The sequence below is a fragment of the Macaca thibetana genome, chromosome 7 (genome assembly GCF_024542745.1).
Source record: "Macaca thibetana thibetana isolate TM-01 chromosome 7, ASM2454274v1, whole genome shotgun sequence".
Taxonomy (NCBI): domain Eukaryota; kingdom Metazoa; phylum Chordata; class Mammalia; order Primates; family Cercopithecidae; genus Macaca; species Macaca thibetana.
Genome location: NC_065584.1, coordinates 159,432,223 through 159,450,371, shown reverse-complemented (window position 1 = coordinate 159,450,371; position 18,149 = coordinate 159,432,223). Strand labels below are relative to the sequence as shown.

At 49.2% G+C, this 18,149-nt stretch overlaps 1 protein-coding gene across 1 annotated transcript; it reads right to left on the bottom strand.

Moving 5' to 3' along the window:
- Positions 1-11,523: 11,523 nt before the first annotated feature.
- LOC126959999 (cytochrome P450 1A2) lies at positions 11,524-17,808 on the bottom strand. The gene is made up of 7 exons (XM_050799856.1): positions 17,780-17,808; positions 16,108-16,947; positions 15,381-15,501; positions 14,836-14,925; positions 14,444-14,567; positions 13,432-13,518; positions 11,524-11,856 (listed from the first exon to the last, which is right to left on the bottom strand). The coding sequence occupies exons 2-7, from the start codon at positions 16,936-16,938 to the stop codon at positions 11,559-11,561; spliced, it is 1,551 nt and encodes a 516-aa protein (XP_050655813.1). The 5' UTR covers positions 16,939-16,947; positions 17,780-17,808; the 3' UTR covers positions 11,524-11,558.
- Between the last annotated feature and the right edge of the window lie 341 nt (positions 17,809-18,149).

Here is an 18,149-nt window from a genome sequence, read left to right as displayed (position 1 = left end):
GTGGGTATAACAGTGCCCATCTCCTGTGGTGGTTGTGAGAACAGCCTGAGATGATGCGTGTCCAGGGCCTGCCGGGAAGAGATAGAACATGCTGGTCCCACCTGCCTCCTGCCTGCTGTGGGAGGCAGGAATGGCAAGCAGCAGGGTGAAGTCTCCAATTCCTCCTCCCTTGGCTCTGGCCAGAGGGGAGCTCTAGGCCAACCAGTTAAAGATTGGCCAGGTGTGCGTGAGAAGCTCAAGCCATCTCCAGACCACAGTGAGCCAGATGGGGCAGTGGCCGTATGGTTACCATGGAGCCACCTCAGATCTGTCCTGAAATTACCTCAGGGATCTGGGCCCTGCTGAATCTTAGGTTGGCAAAGTATGAAAATACCTGCTTGTGGCTTGCTGGGAGATTTTGTGTGTGTGTGTGTGAGACAAAGTTTCGCTCTTATCGCCCAGGCTGGAGTACAATGGCGCGATCTCGGCTCACTGCAAACTCTGCCTCTGGTGTTCAAGCCTCAGTCTCCTCCTGCCTCAAGCCTCTCCTGCCTCAGCCCTCAGAATAACTGGGATTACAGGCACCCGCCACCATGCCGGGCTAATTTTTGTGTTTTTAGTAGAGATGGGGTTTCACCATGTTGGCCAGGCTGGTCTTGAACTCCTGACCTCAGGTGATCCACCCACCTTAGGCTCCCAAAGTGCTGGGATTACAGGTGTGAGCCACTGTGCTCGGCCTGCTGAGAGTCTTTATATGTGACATCAGTGAGCTTGCCAGCAGTCTGAGGGCTCTGGAGGGTACGGCCATGTCCCCCTCAGACTGCAGGTCCCAGGGCCAGGCCATGTTTTCTGTCTCTGACCGGGCCAACTTGTCCTTTCCTGAGGTTCTCAGGGCTGGGCTGCCTGTGATGGAACCATGTTCCTTTCAGTTTAGGGATCTCAGAGAAGGGCTCTGCCTCCCTGCTCAGATTGGACCCTCAGGGCAGGGCCATCTGTGTGGGCTCTCCCAGGACAAGGCTATGTTTCCTCTCTCAGATAAGGGGTCTTAGAACAGGGTTTTTTGCTGAGACTCCAAGGGCTGGGCTGCGTCTCCCTCCTCAGATGGGACTCTCAGAGCAGCATAATTTTCTCCTCAGACTGCAGCCCTCAGGCAGGGCTTTGTCTACTCTCCCAATCTGTGATGTCTAGGGCAGGGTCATGCCCTGCTCAGCCTTGGATCCCTGGACAGGACTCTGTCTTCCCCTTCAGACCAGGGTTCCCTAGCTCTCCTGAGGATGCTGTGCCTTCCTGAGTCTGAGAGATGAACTGGGCCTTCTCTCAGATGGAGGTTTCTTGAGGAGTTTGCTTTGGGTTATAGGACAGGCATGGACACAGACCAAGCTCAAGTGAGGTACTTTCTCCCTCCGGGATTTTAGCATAGACTCCAGTTGATTTTTCTTCTTCTTCTTCTCCTTCTCCTTCTCCTTCTTTTTTCCCCAGAGATTGGGTCTTGCTATGTTGCCCAGGCTGATCCCAAACTCCTGGGTTCATGTGATCCTCCCACCTTGGCCTCCCAAAGTGCTGGGATTATAGGTGTGAGTCACTGAACCTAATGATTTTACTTCTCAAATGTACTATTTTCTTCAAACTCACACAGTCATTATTATTTTCAGAATGTTGAGGCAAAAATACCACTGGATGAACTCTTTATTTGTTTTTTGAGGTGGAATCTTACTCTTGTCACCCAGGCTGGAGTGCAATGGCGTGATCTCTGCTCACTGCAACCTCTGCCTCCCGGGTTCAAGAAATTCTCGTGCCTCAGCCTCCCAAGTAACTGGGATTACAGTCGCCTGCCACCACACCTAGTTAATTTTTGTATTTTTAGTAGAGGTGGGGTTTTGCCACGTTGGCCAGGCTGGTTTTGAACTCTTGGCCTCAGGTGATCCTCCCACCTTGGCCTCCCAAAGTTATGGGATTTCAGGTGTGAGCCACCATGTCCAGTCTCAGATCTTCATTTCTAAAGAGTTCATCCAGGCTGGGCACAGGATGAACCCGGGAGGCGGAGGTTGCAGTGAGCTGAGATTGTGCCACTGTACTCCAGCTTGGGTGACAGAGCGAGACAACATCTCAAAAAAAAAAAAAAAAAAAAAGACAGAAAGAAATGAAGATCTGGTTCATTATTATTCCACCTTAGAGAATAATAATTTGTAGGACAGATACAGCTGAGCTTTGATTAATAATAAAGACAGCAAAAATGAACTAAAGGAACTTTTTGGCATATATTAGACAGCAGCTCCTGTTGGTCAAGGATGGCATTGCAGCCAAGCTCTATTAGTCTTTGTGAAAAAGTGGTCGCAATTAAGGTCCAGCAGGCATGTGCATGGTGACATAAAGAGGGCTCCTTGGAAAAGGGTGCTAGGAGGGTCAAAGCCCTATAAACTCACTCCTAGGACTACGACACCCTGGAGTTGGTCACCATTTGAACTACCTTCTTACTAAATTTTCAACTTGAATTACTAGTGGATATTTCTTCTGCAGAGCACATCTCTAATACAGTTATAAAAAAGACAATGGGAAAAGAGGGTTTGCTTTGTAGAGATTCATTCCACTGCCCGTGTGGCTGGGTAGTCTATTCCAGACAACAGGGTGTCTAAGTCAATTTTCTGTTGCTATAACTGAATACTACAGAATGGATACTTTATAAAGTACAGAGGTTTATTTGGCTTATGGTTCTGAAGGCTGGGAAATCCAAGGTTGGGGGGCCACATCTGGTGAGGGACTTCTTGCTGCTGGTGACTCTCTTCAGAGTCCTAAGGTAACTCAAGGCATCACATGGTGAAGGGCTCACAAGAGACCCACTCTCATGATAACTAACCCACTCCTTTGATAACCTGTTAATCCCTTAATCCATGAATGGATTAGCTCATTCATGAGGACAGAGCCCTATGACCCAATCACCTCCTGAAGGTCCCATCTCTCAACACTAATGCACTGGGGACCAAGTTTCCAACATGTGAACTTTTGGGGACACATTCAAACCATAGCACAGGGGGTCATGATAGATGGGTGGGCACAGCCATTCTTTTCTGTGTCATTTCCCTTCTACCTCATTCTTGGACTCTGAGTATTCCACCATCATTTTTTTTCCCTTTATCTCCCACACCTAGGAGGTACCCTGGAGTTGCTCTATAGCCAGGTGTTCCCTCCAAGAATACAGCTGTGTCTTCAGAAACTAAGGGGACTGGCTGGGTGTGGTGGCTCATGCCTATAATCCCAGCACTTTGGGAGGCTGAGGCGGGTGGATCACCTGAGGTCAGGAGTTCGAGACCAGCCTGGCCAACATGGTGAAACCGTGTCTCTACTAAAAATACAAAAATTAGCTGGGCATGGTGGTGGGTGCCTGTAATCCCAGCTACTTGGGAAGCTGAAGCAGGAGAATCTCTTGAACCTGGTAGGTAGGCAGAGGTTGCAGTGGGCCAAGATTGCGCCATTGCACTCCAGCCTGGGAGAAAAGAGCGAAACTCTGTCTACAAAAGAGAAAAAGAAAAAGAAAAGGAAACTAAGGAGACTGAGGAGGAGGCAGACAGACAGTCAGTTCAGATGTGTGTGGGTGGTGAGGGGAGATGCCCAAATCTCAGCGTCTACAAGCTCTGTCTTCCTGTCTCTATTTTTCAGTGGGGAGGGGCCTGGCTCATACATAGGAGATAAAACACAATGAACAGCCCTCTCATTTTGTAAAGAACACAGCAGATTCATAGTGCACTTATAACCCAGGGCTCTTATGAGAGCAACTAATCCAAGTCTGCCTCATTTTGTAGGAGCAAGCACTGGGGGTGAAATTAGCAAGCAGCAGAGTAGAAATAGGGGCTCTGTCTATGGGTGTACACAATACACCCAGCCCTGGCTGGGTGCAGAGTAAGGGGAAGGCTTGCACTTAAAAAAACAATTAATAGGAGCCTTTTTTTTTTTTTAGACGGAGTCTCACTCTGTTGCCCAGGCTGGAGTGCAACGGTGTGGTCTCGGCTCACTGCAACCTCTGCCTACTGGGTTCAAGCAATTCTCCTGCCTCAGCCTCCCGAGTAGCTGGGGCTACAGGCATGTGCCACCACACCCGGCTAATTTTTGTATTTTTAGTAGAGACAGGGTTTCACTATGTTGGCCAGGCTGGTCTCAAACTCCTGACCTCATGATCTGCCTGCCTCGGCCTCTCAAAGGAGTTTTTTAAAAAGGAGTTTTAGCAGCCGGGCGTGGTGGCTAACACCTGTAATCCCAGCACTTTGGGAGGCCGAGGCAGATGGATCACCTGAGGCCGGGAGTTCAAGACTAGCCTGGCCAACATGGTGAAACCCTGTTTCTACTAAAAATACAAAAATTAGCCGGGCGTGGTGGCGCATGCCTGTAATCCCAGCTACTAGGGGAGCTGAGGCAGGGGGATCACTTGAACCTGGGAGGCGGAGGTTGCAGTGAGCTGAGATCGTACTACTGTACTCCAGCCTGGGCAATAGAGTGAAAAACTGTCTCAAAAAAAAAAAAAAAAAAAAAAAAGAGTTTTAGGGTACAGAAAAATTAGTGGAAAGTACGGAGAGTTCCCATACACCCAGTTCCTCCTATTATGAATATCTTGCATTAGAGGGTATATATGTTACAATTGACAAACCAATATTGATAGATTTTTATTAATTAAGACCCATAGTTTACATAATTTACATTAGGATTCACTCTTTTTTTTTTTTTTTTCTGAGATGGAGTCTTGCTCCGTCCCCAGGCTGGAGTGCAGTGGCGCAATCTCGGCTCACTGCAACCTCTGCCTCCCAGATTCAAGCAATTTTCTGCCTCAGCTTCCTGAGTAGCTGGGATTACAGGCACCTGCCACCACACCCAGCTAATTTTTTGTATTTTTAGTAGAGATGGGGTTTCACCATATTGGCCAAGCTGGTCTTGAACTCCTGACCTTGTGATCCACCCACCTCGGTCTCCCAAAGTGCTGGGATTACAGGTGTGAGCCACTGGCCCCGGGCTTTTTTTTTTTTTTTTTTTTTTTGAGACAGAGTCTCCCTCTGTTGCCCAGGCTGGAGTGGAGTGGCGCAATCTCAGCTCACTGCAACCTCCGCCTCCTGGGTTCGTTTGATTCTCCTGCCTTAGGCTCCCGAGTAGCTGGGATTACAGGTGTGCACCACCACTCCTGACTAATTTTTGTATTTTTAGTAGAGATGAGGTTTCACCATGTTGGCCAGGCTGGTCTCGAACTCCTGACCTCAAGTGATCCACCCACCTTGGCCTCCCAAAGGGCCAGGATTACAGGCATGAGCCACTGTGCCCGGCCAGGATTTGCTCTTAAAAATTTTTTTGGCTTGGCACAGTGGCTCATGCCTGTAATTCCAGCACTTTGGGAGGCTGAAGCAGGTGGATTGCTTGAGATCAGGAGTTCGAGACCAGTCTGGGCAACATGGCAAAACCCCATCTCTACAAAAATCAGAAAAATCAGCCAAGCATGGTGGCCTGCATATGTTGTCCCAAGGTGGGAGAATCCACTGAGCCTGGGAGGTTGAGGCTGCAGTGAGCCAAGATGGTGCCACTGCACTCCAGCCTGGGCGATAGAGCAAGACCCTGTCTCAAAAAATATGTGTGTGTGTGTGTGTATATATATGTGTGTGTGTGTGTGTGTGTGTGTGTGTGTGTATATATTTGAGACGGAGTTTTGCCCTTGTTGCCCAGGCTGGAGTGTAATGGCGTGATCTCAGCTCACCTCAACCTCCGCCTCCCAGGTTCAAGCGATTCTCCTGCCTCAGCCTTCCGAGTAACTAGGATGACAGGCATGTGCCACCATGCCCAGCTAGTTTTGTATTTTTAGTAGAGATGGGGTTTCTCCATGTTGGTCAGGCTGGTCTCAAGCTCCCGACCTCAGGTGATCCGCCCTCCTCGGCCTCCCAAAGTGCTGGGATTACAGGCATGAGCCACCTCACCCGGCCTATATTTTTTTAAATTTAATTTTAATTTTTATTTTTTGAGACGGAGTCTTATTGTGTCTCCCAGACTGGAGTGCAGTGGCATGATCTTGGCTCACTGCAACCTCCACCTCCCGGATTCAAGCAATTCTCCTGCCTCAGCCTCTGGAGTAGCTGGGGTTACAGGTAACTGCCACCACACCCAGCTAACTTTTGCATTTTTCTGGTAGAGACAGGGTTTCACCATGTTGGCCAGGCTGGTCTCGGACTCCTGACCTCAGGTGATCTGCCTGCCTCGGACTCCCAAAGTGCTGGGATTACAGGTGTGAGTCACCATGCCCAGCTTATATTTTTAATTTTTATGGGTACATAGTAGGTGAATATATTTATGGGGCATATGAGAGATTTTAATGCAGCAATACAATGTGTAATAATCACAGTAGGGTAAATCGGGTATCCATCACCTCAAGCATTAATTTTTTCCTTGTGTTACAAACATTCCAATTGTACTCCCTCAGTTATCCCAAAATGTGCTGCAAATCATTGCTGACTGTAGTCATTCCGTTGTGCTATCAAATACTAGAGCTTATTCATTGTATCTAACTGTATTTTTGTATCCACGAAGGTTCACTCTTGGTGTTGTACATTCTATGGTTTTTGACAAATGTGTAATGACATTTATCCATCATTACAGTATCATAGAGAGAAATTTCACTGCCCTAAACTCTTTGCTTCTCTTTTTTTTTTAAGATGGAATCTCGCTCTTGTTGCCCAGGCTGGAATGCAATGGCACAATCTCAGCTCACTGCAACCTCTGCCTCCTAGGTTCAAGTGATTCTCCTGCCTCAGCCTCCGAAGTAGCTGGGATTATAGTCATGTGCCACCACGCCCGGCTAATTTTGTATTTTCAGTAGAGACAGGGTTTCTCTATGTTGGCCAGGCTGGTCTTGAACTCCTGACCTCAGGTGATTCGCCTGCCTTGGCCTCCCAAGGTGCTGGGATTACAGGTGTGAGCCACTGCGCCCGGCCCTCTGTGCTCCTTTTATTCATCCCTCACTCCCATGTCCTGAACTCCTGGCAACCTCTGATCTTTTTACTGTTTTTATAGTTTTGCCTGTTTCAGAATGGCCTAAAGTTGGAATCATAAAGCATGTAGCCTTTTCAGATTAGGCTTCTTTCACTTAGCAACATGCGTTTAAAGTTCTTCCATGTCTTTTTGTGACTTTGATAGCTCATCTTTTTTTTTTTTTTCTTTTAAGATGGAGACTTCCTCTGTCACCCAGGCTGGAGTGCAGTGGTATGATCTCAGCTCACCGCAACCTCTGGCTCCCAGATTCAAGCAATTCTCCTGCCTCTGCCTCCCGAGTAGCTGGGAATACAGGTGTGTGCCATCACATCTGGCTGATTTTTTTTGAGACAGAGTTTCACTCTGTTGCCCAGGCTGGAGTACAATGTCGTGATCTTGGCTCACCTCAACCTCTGCCTCCCGGATTCTCCTGCCTCAGCTTCCCGAGTAGGCGGGATTATAGGCATGTGCCACTATGCCCAGCTAATTTTTGTATTTTTAGTAGAGTCGGCGTTTCACCATGTTGGCCAAGCTGGTCTCGAACTTCTGACCTCAGATGATCTGCCCGCCTCGGCCTCCCAAAGTGCTGGGATTATAGGCATGAGCCACCACGCCGGGCCCGCACCCGGCTAATTTTTGTATTTTTAGTAGAGACAGGGTTTCACTATGTTGGCTGGGCTGTTCTCAAACTCTTGACCTTATGTGATCCACCCGCCTTGGCCTCCCAAAGTGCTGGGATTATAGGCGTGAGCCACTGCACCCAGCCAGCTCATCTCTTTTTATCACACACAATTTATTGTATTTTCTGTGGCTAGGCATGGTGACCTTTTAAAAAATTTTTGGTTAAAATATACATAAAATTTATCATTTACCCATTTCTTTTTTTGAAACACAGTCTCACTCCATTGCCCAGGCTGGAGTGCAGTGGTGCAATCACAGTTCACTGCAGCCTCAAATTCCCAGGCTAAGGTGATTCTTCTGCCTCAGCCTCTGGAGTAGCTGGGACCACAGGTGTGCACCACCATATCTGCCTATTTTTTTGTATTTTTTGTAGACATGGGGGTCTTGCCATGCAGCTCAGGCTGGTCTCAAACTCCTGGGATCAAGCGATTTTCCTGCTGAGATTGCAAGTGTGAGCCATGGTAACCAAGTAGTAACTCTATGTTTAAATTTTAAGGCCCTGTCAAAGCATTCTCCACAGTGGCTGCACCGTTTTACACTCCCATCAGCAATGCACAAGGGTTACAATTTCTCTAAATCCACACCAACACTTACTAGTTTTTTCTTTTTAATAGCCATCTTAATTGGTATGAGGTAGTATCTCATTGTGGTTTTGATTTACACTTCTTTTCTTTTTTTGAGATGGAGTCTCGCTCTGTTGCCCAGAATGAAGTGCAGTGGCACAATCTTGGCTCACTGCAACTTCTGCGCCTCTGGTTCAAGTGATTTTCCTGCCTCAGCCTCCCGAATAGCTGGGACTACAGGTGCACGCCGCCATGCCAAGCTAATTTTAGTATTTTTAGTAGAGATGGGGCTTCACTACGTTGGCCAGGCTGGTTTCTAACTCCTGACCTTAAGTGATCCGTCTGCCTCAGCCTTCCAAAATGCTGGGATTAAAGTGTAAGCCACCATGCCCAGCCTGATTTACACTTCCCTAATGATGCTGAACATCTTTTCATATGCTTGTTGATGATAGTGTGTGTGTATATATATACTCTTTTTTTTTTTTTTTCCAGGAACAAAGTCTCATTTTTGCCCAGGCTGGAGTGCCGTGGTATGATCACAGCTCATTGCAGCCTCCAACTCCTGGGCTCAAGCCATCCTCCCACCTCAGCCTCCCTAGTAACTGGGACTACAGGTAAGCACTGCCATGCCCGGACTGTGTATTTTCTTTTGTAAAAATTTCAAATTAAATTTTTGTGGGTACATAGTAGGTATATATATTTACGAGGTATCTGGGATATCTTGATACAGGGATACAATCAATATATCTTCTTTACATAAACATCTATTCAAGTCCTTTGCCCATTTTTTAATTGAGTTGCTTTTTTGTGGTTGAGTTGTAGGAGATTTTTATATATATTATATAAATATATATATGTATATATTTATTTATTTATTTGAGATGGAGTTTCACTCTTGTCGCCCAGGCCGGAGTGCAATGGCGTGATCATGGCTCACTGCACCCTCTGCCCCCGGGTTCAAGTGCTTTTCCTGTCTCAGCCTCCTGAGTAGCTGGGATTACAGGTACCCGCCACCATGCCTGACTAATTTTTGTATTTTTAGTAGAGACAGGATTTCACCATGTTGGCCAGGCTGGTCTCAAACTCCTGACCTCAGATGATTCACCCGCCTTGGCCTCCCAAAGTGCTGGAATTACAGGGGTGAGCCATTGTGCCCGGCCAGGAGTTCTTTATATATTCTATATATAAATGCTTTAACAGCTATATGTTTTGCAAATATTTTCTCTCATTCTGTGGTTGTCTTTTCAGTTTTTGTTGTTGTTGTTGTTGTTGTTTTCTGAGACAGAGTCTCACTCTGTAGCCCAGGCTGGAGTGCAATGGCAGGATCTTGGCTCACTGCAACCCCCGCTTCCTGAGTTCAAGTGATTCTCATGCCTCAGCCTCCTGAGTAGCTGGGATTACAGCCTCGTGAGCACCTGGGATTACAGTCTCCTAAGCAGCTGAGGCTAGCCACTATATTCAGCTAGTTTTTGCATATTTGGTAGAGATGAGGTTTCACTATGTTGTCCAGGCTGGTCTCAAACTCCTGACCTCAAGTGATCCAACCGCCTTGGCCTCCCAAAATGCTGGGATTATAGGCGTGAGCCACTGTGCCTGGCCTCCTTTCAGTTTCTTGATAGTGTCCTTTGATGAGACCTGGGCCTTTTTCAAATAACCCAAGCACTTCTGGGAAGCTTATCCGCCCCTGGTCTACGAACGAAGAAATCAAGGCCTTGTGAGAAGTCATGCGTTCTGCCTTTTGAGAATGGGACGGGGGGATCCCCATCCACCCAACTGGGTTTGGCCCCTGAGACTGGATCCCTTTCTCCTTGTTCCCTTCAATTGTTCAAAAACTTTGGTCAAACAACATGAAGGGAGAGAAGAGAGAGGAGTGAAGGAGGTGCCTATCAATGACTGAAGAGAGCACAGACCTAGACCTGGTCTCAGGACTCAAGCACCAAGGGCTTACTGACACACGCCACAACACACATGAGCCTTGAAAACATTGTGCTAGGTGAAAGAAGACAGTAACAAAAGACCACTCATTGTGTAATTCCATTTATATGAAATGTTTAGAGAAGGCAAATCCATAGACACAGAAAGTAGATTAGTAGTTGCCAGGGCTGGTGAGGCAGGGGAGGAAGGCTAGGGGGAAATGTGGAGGGACTGCTAAGGGGTGCAGGGTTTCTTTTAGGGGTGATGAAAATGTTCTAAAATTAATTGTGGGCCAGGCGCAGTGGCTCACACCTGTAATTCCAGCACTTTGAGAGAGGTCGAGGCGGGCAGATCACTTGTCACCTAGGAGACAGAGGAAGACTCCGTCTCAAAAAAAAAAAAAAAAGGCTGGGCACGGTGGTTCACTCCTGTTAATCCCAGCACTTTGGGAGACTGAGGCAGGTGGATCACGAGGTCAAGAGATGGAGACCATCCTGGCCAACATGGTGAAACCTCATCTCTACTAAAAATACAAAAATTAGCTGGCCATGGTGGCACACACCTGTAGTCCCAGCTACTTGGGAGGCTGAGGCAGGAGAATCGCTTGAACATGGGAGGCGGAGGTTGCAGTGAGCCGAGATTGCGCCACTGCACTCCAGCCTGGCAACAGAGCGAGACTCCATCTCAAAAATAATAACAACATTAAAATTAATTCTGGTGATGGTTGCACAATTCTACACTAGAAGTCATTTGACACTTTAAGAATGTGAATTAGGCTGGATGTGGTGGCTCACACCTGTAATCCCAGGACTTTGGGAAGCCAAGGCAGGTGGATAACTTGGAGTCAGGAGTTCGAGACCACCCTGGCCAACATGGTGAAACCCCATCTCTACTAAAACTACAAAAATCAGCCAGGCATAGTGGCTCATGCTTGTAATCCCAGGTACTCGGGAGGCTGAAGTGGGAGGATCACTTGAACCTGGGAGGTGGAGGTTGCAGTGAGCTGAGATCACGCCACTGTACTCCAGCCTGGATGACAGAGTGAGATTCTGTCTCGGAAAAAAAAAAAAAAAAAAAAAAGAAGGTGAATTATATGGTATAAGAATTATACACACACACACACACACACACACACACACACACACACACACATATATATTTTGAGACATGGTGTTGCTATGTCACTCAGGCTCTTGACTAATTTTTTTTTTTTTTTTTAATAGAGACAGGGTCCCACTATGTTGCCCAGGCTGCCTTCCAACTCCTGGGCTCAAATGATCCTCCAACCTTGGCCTCCCAAAATGCTGGGATTACAGGCCCTGCACTTGGATAAAGCTGCTATTTTTTAAAAAAGAAAGGAGGAGAAACAAGGGCTGAGTCCCCGTGGTTGGCCCCCACTCGCTCCCTGGCCTCAGCATGGTGGCGTCTTCTTCACTTGATGGAGAAGCGCAGCCGCGCCTGGAAGTGTTCACAGCGGGCGTGCTTCATGGTCAGCCCGTAGATGGGAGTCAGGTCGACTTTCACGCCCGGCGGCACGCTGAACTCCAGTTGCTGTAGCAGGATGGCCAGGAAGAGGAAGACCTCCCACTTGCCCAGGACCTCCCCGATGCACCGGCGCTTGCCCAGGCCAAACAGCATTATCTTCTCACTCAAGGGCTTGTTAATGGTGGTGCCTTCGGCGGTGAGGAACCGCTCGGGCCGGAACTCAGATGGGTCCCCCCACAGCTGCCTGCAAGAGGAACAGAGGAGATAGGACTTCAGGGCTGGGGAGGCCCTGGGAGGAGGGGCCTGGGGAAGGGAGACTTCTGTTGAGGACATGTTGAAAGCAATGAAGGGTAAGTGGGAAGGAACCAAACTGAACTTTGATGCTTATTTCTTTTTTCCTTTTTCTTTCTTTCTTTTTTGTTTTTAGACAAACTCTGGCTCCTATAACCTAGGCTGGAGTACAGTGGTGCCATCTTAGGTCACTGCAGTCTCTGCCTCCCCAGCTCAAGCCATCCTCCCGCCTGAGCCTCCCGTGTAGCTGGGACTACTGGCACCACATCCGGCTAATTTTTGTGGTTTTTTTTTTTTCTTTTTTTCTTTTTTTTTTGCAGAGACAGGGTTTCAGGGATCTCAGACTCATGAGCTCAAGTGATCCACCTTCCTTGAACTCCCAAAGTGCTGGGGTTACAGGCATGAGTCACCACACCTGGCCTGATGCTTATTTCTTTTACAAAGCCCTCTCTAAAATGACCAGCCTTAAAGATAGTGCCTTTTAATATTAATTTACTTTAAATAATGCTTTATCTAAAAGGAATTTAAAGAAGAAAAACAGGCTGGTTTTGGTGGCTCACATCTGTAACCCTAGTACTTTGGGAGGCTGAGGCAGGAAGATCCCTTGAGCCCAGGAGTTCAAAACCAGCCTGGACAACATATGGAGACCTTGCCTCTATTTAAAAATTAAAGTTAAAAAAAAAAGCAAAAAAAAAAAAAAAAAAAAAAGCAAAAAAGAAAAAGAAAGAAAGAAAGAAAGAAAAGAAAGAAAGAAAGAAAGAAAAACATACATCTCTTCATCCTACTGAAAATATGCCTCCCAAAGGGCCTCAACAGTATGTCCTGGCTTATGTTTATTGTTTTGGAGTAATGATGACTAGCATAAACATTGATAGCGTTTTCACACTCAAGTGTCCCAGTGTAGATGGTAAATTATATGGTCCCCCTACCCATACACCAAAGTGAGGCTTTCCAAAGAGAGGTCTCTGGGCCATTCACATCAGAATCGTCTGAGGCACCCCCCCTTAGACACCACAGTAGAATCCTAGGGGAACCATCAGCTGTTACAAACATCTTGGTTGATTTTTTTTTTTTTTTGAAGCAGGGTCTCACTCTGTCACCCAGGCTGGAGTGCAATGGCACGATCTCGGCTCACTGCAACCTCTGCTTCCAGAGTTCAAGCGATTCTCCTGCCTCAGTCTCTGGAGTAGCTGGGATTATAGGCACACCACCATGTCCGGCTAATCTTTTTCTTTTTTTTTTATTTTCAGTAGAGACAGGCTGGTCTCGAACTCCTGACCTCAAGTGATCTGTGTGCCTCGGCCTCCCAAAGTGCTGGGATTACAGGCATGAGCCACCGCGCCTGGCCATCCTGGTTGATTCCTGTGCACTAAAGTTTGTGAAACCTTTGTAAATATTGTCACTTACAGCAGACTATATAGCAACTGAGGTTCCCTCCTTTCATTATATAAATGGTTCCTAGCGGGGACGAACAGCCTTCCTGACTGCTGAACCTGCACACATTTTTCTGTGAGGGGTGTGTACTCACGGGTCGTGGTTGACCTGCCACTGGTTTATGAAGACACAGCATTCCCTGGGGATGTAGAAGCCGTTCAGTGTTGTGTCCCTTGTTGTGCTGAGGGAAGAGGGCACTGTGAGACTCAGGGCTGGAAAGCTAGGGTGTGTGTTGTTCCTACCTCCACCCCATCCTGATAGCCTGCCCACTGCCATCTCCATCCCTACACTGGGAGGAGAGGGGAGGAACAGGGAAGGGGTAGAGTCATCCTCCCTCTTCCTTGCCTCCTGTTCTTTAACTTCAGCAAGTATTTACTAAACTTCTCTTTGTGTCTGGCTGTGCACTTGGCTGTTCTCTGGAGCCAAGAAACAGGCAATTTCAGATAAATGTTTTTCTATTTTCTATTAAAAAAGAAAAAAAAAGCAGCAGGCAGCCTGGGCCAGCCCTGGGGAGTTTCTAGCCTGGCTGGGGATTCAGGCCTCTTACTCTAGGAATAACTGGAACAACATTTGGGCAGACGTAAATGCTCACTAACTCTCTTGACATTGTTAAAATTCCGGGGCATGACCAAGTGCTGATGGCTGTAAGTCCTATAAGACATCAGGAGTGAAGCTGTAGCAGCTGGATGAGTCAAAAGGCTTCTGGGGAGAGGAAGCTCGCATCGGCATTGACTTTGAGCAAGGGTAGGATTCTGGTGGTCAGAGAAGAGACTAGAAGGCATTCCAGGCAGAAGGTTCAGTGTTACCAAAATTGGAGGCCAGTAGGGTCATGCTTGTGAGGCTGAGGCCGACCTGGCTGGCACAGAGGGCACTGGGAGGGAGGGAATATGAGCAGAAGGGAATGAGCGCTGAGATCACAAGTGGAACTTTCTCCTGAGAGCTGGGGGTTAGATTATGTTTGGACTGGATGGGGGCAGACTGAGGCTGGGATCTGCGTGGAATGAGGTCGGGAAGGAGATGCTGAGCCAGGGCCGGGGCTGAGAAGCCAGGAAGAGGAAATATGGCAAGGACTTCAGAGGTGGGAGGGCAGAACCAGCAGCCCTCACCTATGGGGGATGGTGAAGGGGACGAAGGAGGAGTGTCGGAAGGTCTCCAGGATGAAGGCCTCCAAGTAGGGCAGCTGGGGTCTGTCAGAGAGCCGGGGTCGCCGCCCCCTGCCAATCACAGCATCTGTAGAACACAGAGGACAAGCAGAACTCATGGGCTGCCCTAACTGCCCCATGAATTGTCCCCTCTTATATCCCATGTCACTCTATGTAAGACTGTCTATTCACAAGTCTGCGACCCCACTAACCTCCCACATCTTCTAGGCAAGGGCAGGCACTACTGTGTTCCCAGGGCTTGCACACAGTAGGCACATAACAGGTGTTTGTAGACTGAACACACAAACTGGGTCTCAAGGCTTCTCCTGGCCATAGGGTTGGGGGCCCCCATGTACCCAGCTCCTTCTGGATCTTCCTCTGTATCTCGGGCTTGGTCACAAGGTACATGAGGCTCCAGGAGATGGCTGTTGCAATTGTGTCAAATCCTGGACCGTGTAGGGTAAGGTGAGGAAGGAAGGAAGACAGAAACAAGGAAACCATCATTTCCCAATTATCTACTACGCGTGTACCCAGCATTAGCTTTCTCTCGCCCTAGCCCGTGAGTTTCCTGAGGACAGAGGCTGGGTCTTTTCAACATAAACTTGAGATACAGGTTTCAGAATTAGCTGCCAGAATTACAGGGGCCTAGACTTACAGGCCAGAGAACACTTTATTGTTCAGATGGGGAAACTGACGCCTAGGGGAGGAGAAGGACTTTGCTGTGTCTCCACTGGGAATTGGTGGCACAGCCAAGGCTCAAACCCTGAGCCTAGGGCATGTCTCAGTATGTTGCACCATCTGGTGTAGGGTTGGCGGGTTGTTTGATGGACTGAGGGACTGGGCAAGACTGTGGGTGAACAGCAGGCATTGTTGGATGGAGGGGCAGGGTTCTGGCTCCTACCTGCTCCGAAGATGTCATTGACAAGGTTGACAATCTTCTCCTGGGGGATGAGGTTGCCGCTGGCTCTAGGCCCCTTCTTGCTGTGCTTGAACAGGGCACCCATGATGTCCTGGACACTGTTCTGAGGGAGCACAAGCTTAGAGGTACCCCTGGCACTTCCAAGGTCAAAGGCTGAACATTGCTCCACACCCCTCGCCTGTCCGTGGGGGCTACTCCTCCCACTTGGTCTCTAGGCAGGGGGCTGCAGCTTGCAGCAGGAGCTGGTAGCAGCCCTGGGTATGACGTAAAGTGTCATTTTATGCCCCGTTGACCCTTCTTCCCAATAACCCCAGGGGTCCAATTTCAAAGGAGGAAAAGGTTAGTGTGAACACAGGGAAGCAACGTGGCACCAGAACTGAGGATTTGCCTCTGTTGGGATTCAGGTTTCTGCAGAATGAAAGCTTTCTCACTCATCGGCCCCCCACATTGCAGGGCTCTGCTAGGGCCCCATTTCCAGGACTTTTTTCTTGGGGGCTTTGAGGAGCCCTGAGAAGGGGGCTTCAAGGATGAGGAAACTGAGGCCCAGAGAAGGGGAAGAGTTGACTCCAGGTCACACAGCTGGTCTGAGGTATCCAGAGCCTTCCTAGGCCTTGGCAACACAGCAGCTGTGTGAGCAAGCTAGAGCTGGGAGGGAGGGGCGTACCCAGGCCCTGCAAGGTGCCCCTCGCCACCTGCACCCCGGGCTCACCTTGTCAAAGTCCTGATAGTGTTCCTGGACTGTTTTCTGCAGGAACCGCCGGAACCTCTGGTTGAAGGCCTTGAACCTCTGCAGGGCAGGGTTGGGCAGGTAGCGAAGGATAGGGAAGAAGTCCACGGGGTTCCCGGAGGAGGCACTCTCCACGAACTCATGACTGTTCTTCACAAGGCTGAGCATCTCATCACTGCTCTTGGGGAAGTGCTGTCCGAAGCACATGGCACTGATGACGTTGGCCACCGACACCACCACTTGATTGTAAGGGTCGAAGTGCCCAGGCCCTGCCATCAGCTCCTGCAACCTGCTGATCAGGGCCTCAGCCTCCTTGCTCACATGCTCCTCCAGGTAGCAGGAGGATGAGGAGGCTGGGTCAGAGGGGATGGAGAAGGTGTTGAGGGCGTTCTGGGCCAGGCGCCGGCGGGCAGCCCACACCGGTCCAGAGTCTGGGCTGAAGGACATGCTCTGGCCATCAGTGATGAAGGTGAAGCTGTAGAGGTCAGGCCGGCCCTTGAAATCGTCGCCCTGCCGCACCAGGGCCTGCCGGATGGTATCCAGGCCGCTCAGCACCAGCACGGGTGTGGAGCCAATGCGGATCTGCAGCACGTCTCCGTAGAGCTGGCTCATCCTTGACAGTGCCAGGTGCGGGTTCTTCCCCAGGGTCAGCACATGCCCGAGCAGGGGCCAGCCCCATGGCTCTGGTGGACTTTTCAGGCCTTTGGGGACCCGAGGCCTCGAACCCCTGAGCACCCAGAATACCAGGCAGAAGATGAAAGAGGCCAGGAGAAGCTCTGTGGCCGAGAAGGGAACAGACTGGGACAATGCCATCTGTACCAACTATAGGGAAAAAGGAAGGAGGGACCAGGCTGAGGGTTGAGATGGAGACATTCATTCATTCATTTCCTCAGTCATTTGATAAACACTGATGTGTGTTCTGTGCTTGGCTCCCAACTGGATACCAGAATGACTAAGATTCATCTACCATGTGTCCTGTGCCCCCGGAGCTCACCCTTTGAGCATCACAGAATCTGGCAAGAAGCCTCAAGATTCCCAGCCTGAACCCTGGCTCTCTCCTCCACCCATCCTCTCAGTTAGTTTCTGCTTCTGGAGCTGGAGTAGAGGCAAGTGACCACCCCAAAACGGGGAAGCCAAGGACAGCACCCTTGTCAGCCCCTGGCACAGCATGCATGCTGGGCATTGTGCCAAAGGGTCCCTGCCAGTGCTGGCTTTCTGCTGATACCTTCTACACACCCAGGGGACTGGGAGCTCCCCCTACCCAGTGACACTGAGGAAGCCAAGGTCCCAGGGCTGATTCAAATAGCCTGTGATGCCCCCTTCCCAGGGCACTCTTTATCAATACCAGGAAGGGCATCTCCTCCAGGGATGAGTCCCCATCCTCTCACAGTCTTGGAGGTTGAGGTTGGGCTGCAGCCAGGGCCAGGGCTGCCCTTGTGCTAAGGGGGAAGCCCTCCCCATCTCTCTCCTTAAAAATGGCTTAGTCCAAACTGCTCATTTAAAATGGGGAAACACAAGTCAAGAGCTGAGTAGCAAAACCTGGAACCCAGGCCCCCTACACCTAGCCCAGGCTCCCCATCTTTCTGTCTCCACTAGCTTCCAAGTTCTATAATTGGGGATCCCAGAGATTGGAAACTGGTCCCAAGAAAGGTACCTGTAGAGGCAAGTGCTTGAGATTAGCAGAGTTGTAGTGGCTGGTCTGGAGCTTCTGGCTCTAGGTGAGTGGCCTTTTTATAAACACCATCCCCTATCGGATTGGCCTGGTTGTCCTGGTCGCCTAATATCAAAGCTGGGTCACTGAACAAAGTTGGAAGGATCAACCCTTGATCTTGGGCCATGATCCCTCAGCTCCACCTACTACCCAAGGCCCACAGTGACTCTTTGGGGATAGGCCAGAAGGGGTGCTGGGTCCCTGGGGATGAAGGTACAGCTTTCTTCAGGGTTCAGGGTAGGGAGCCTATTTCTCTGAAGAGTAGGGTAGGGTCTGGGAGTGGGGGTTAGGCCTTTGGACTGATCTGGGCTTC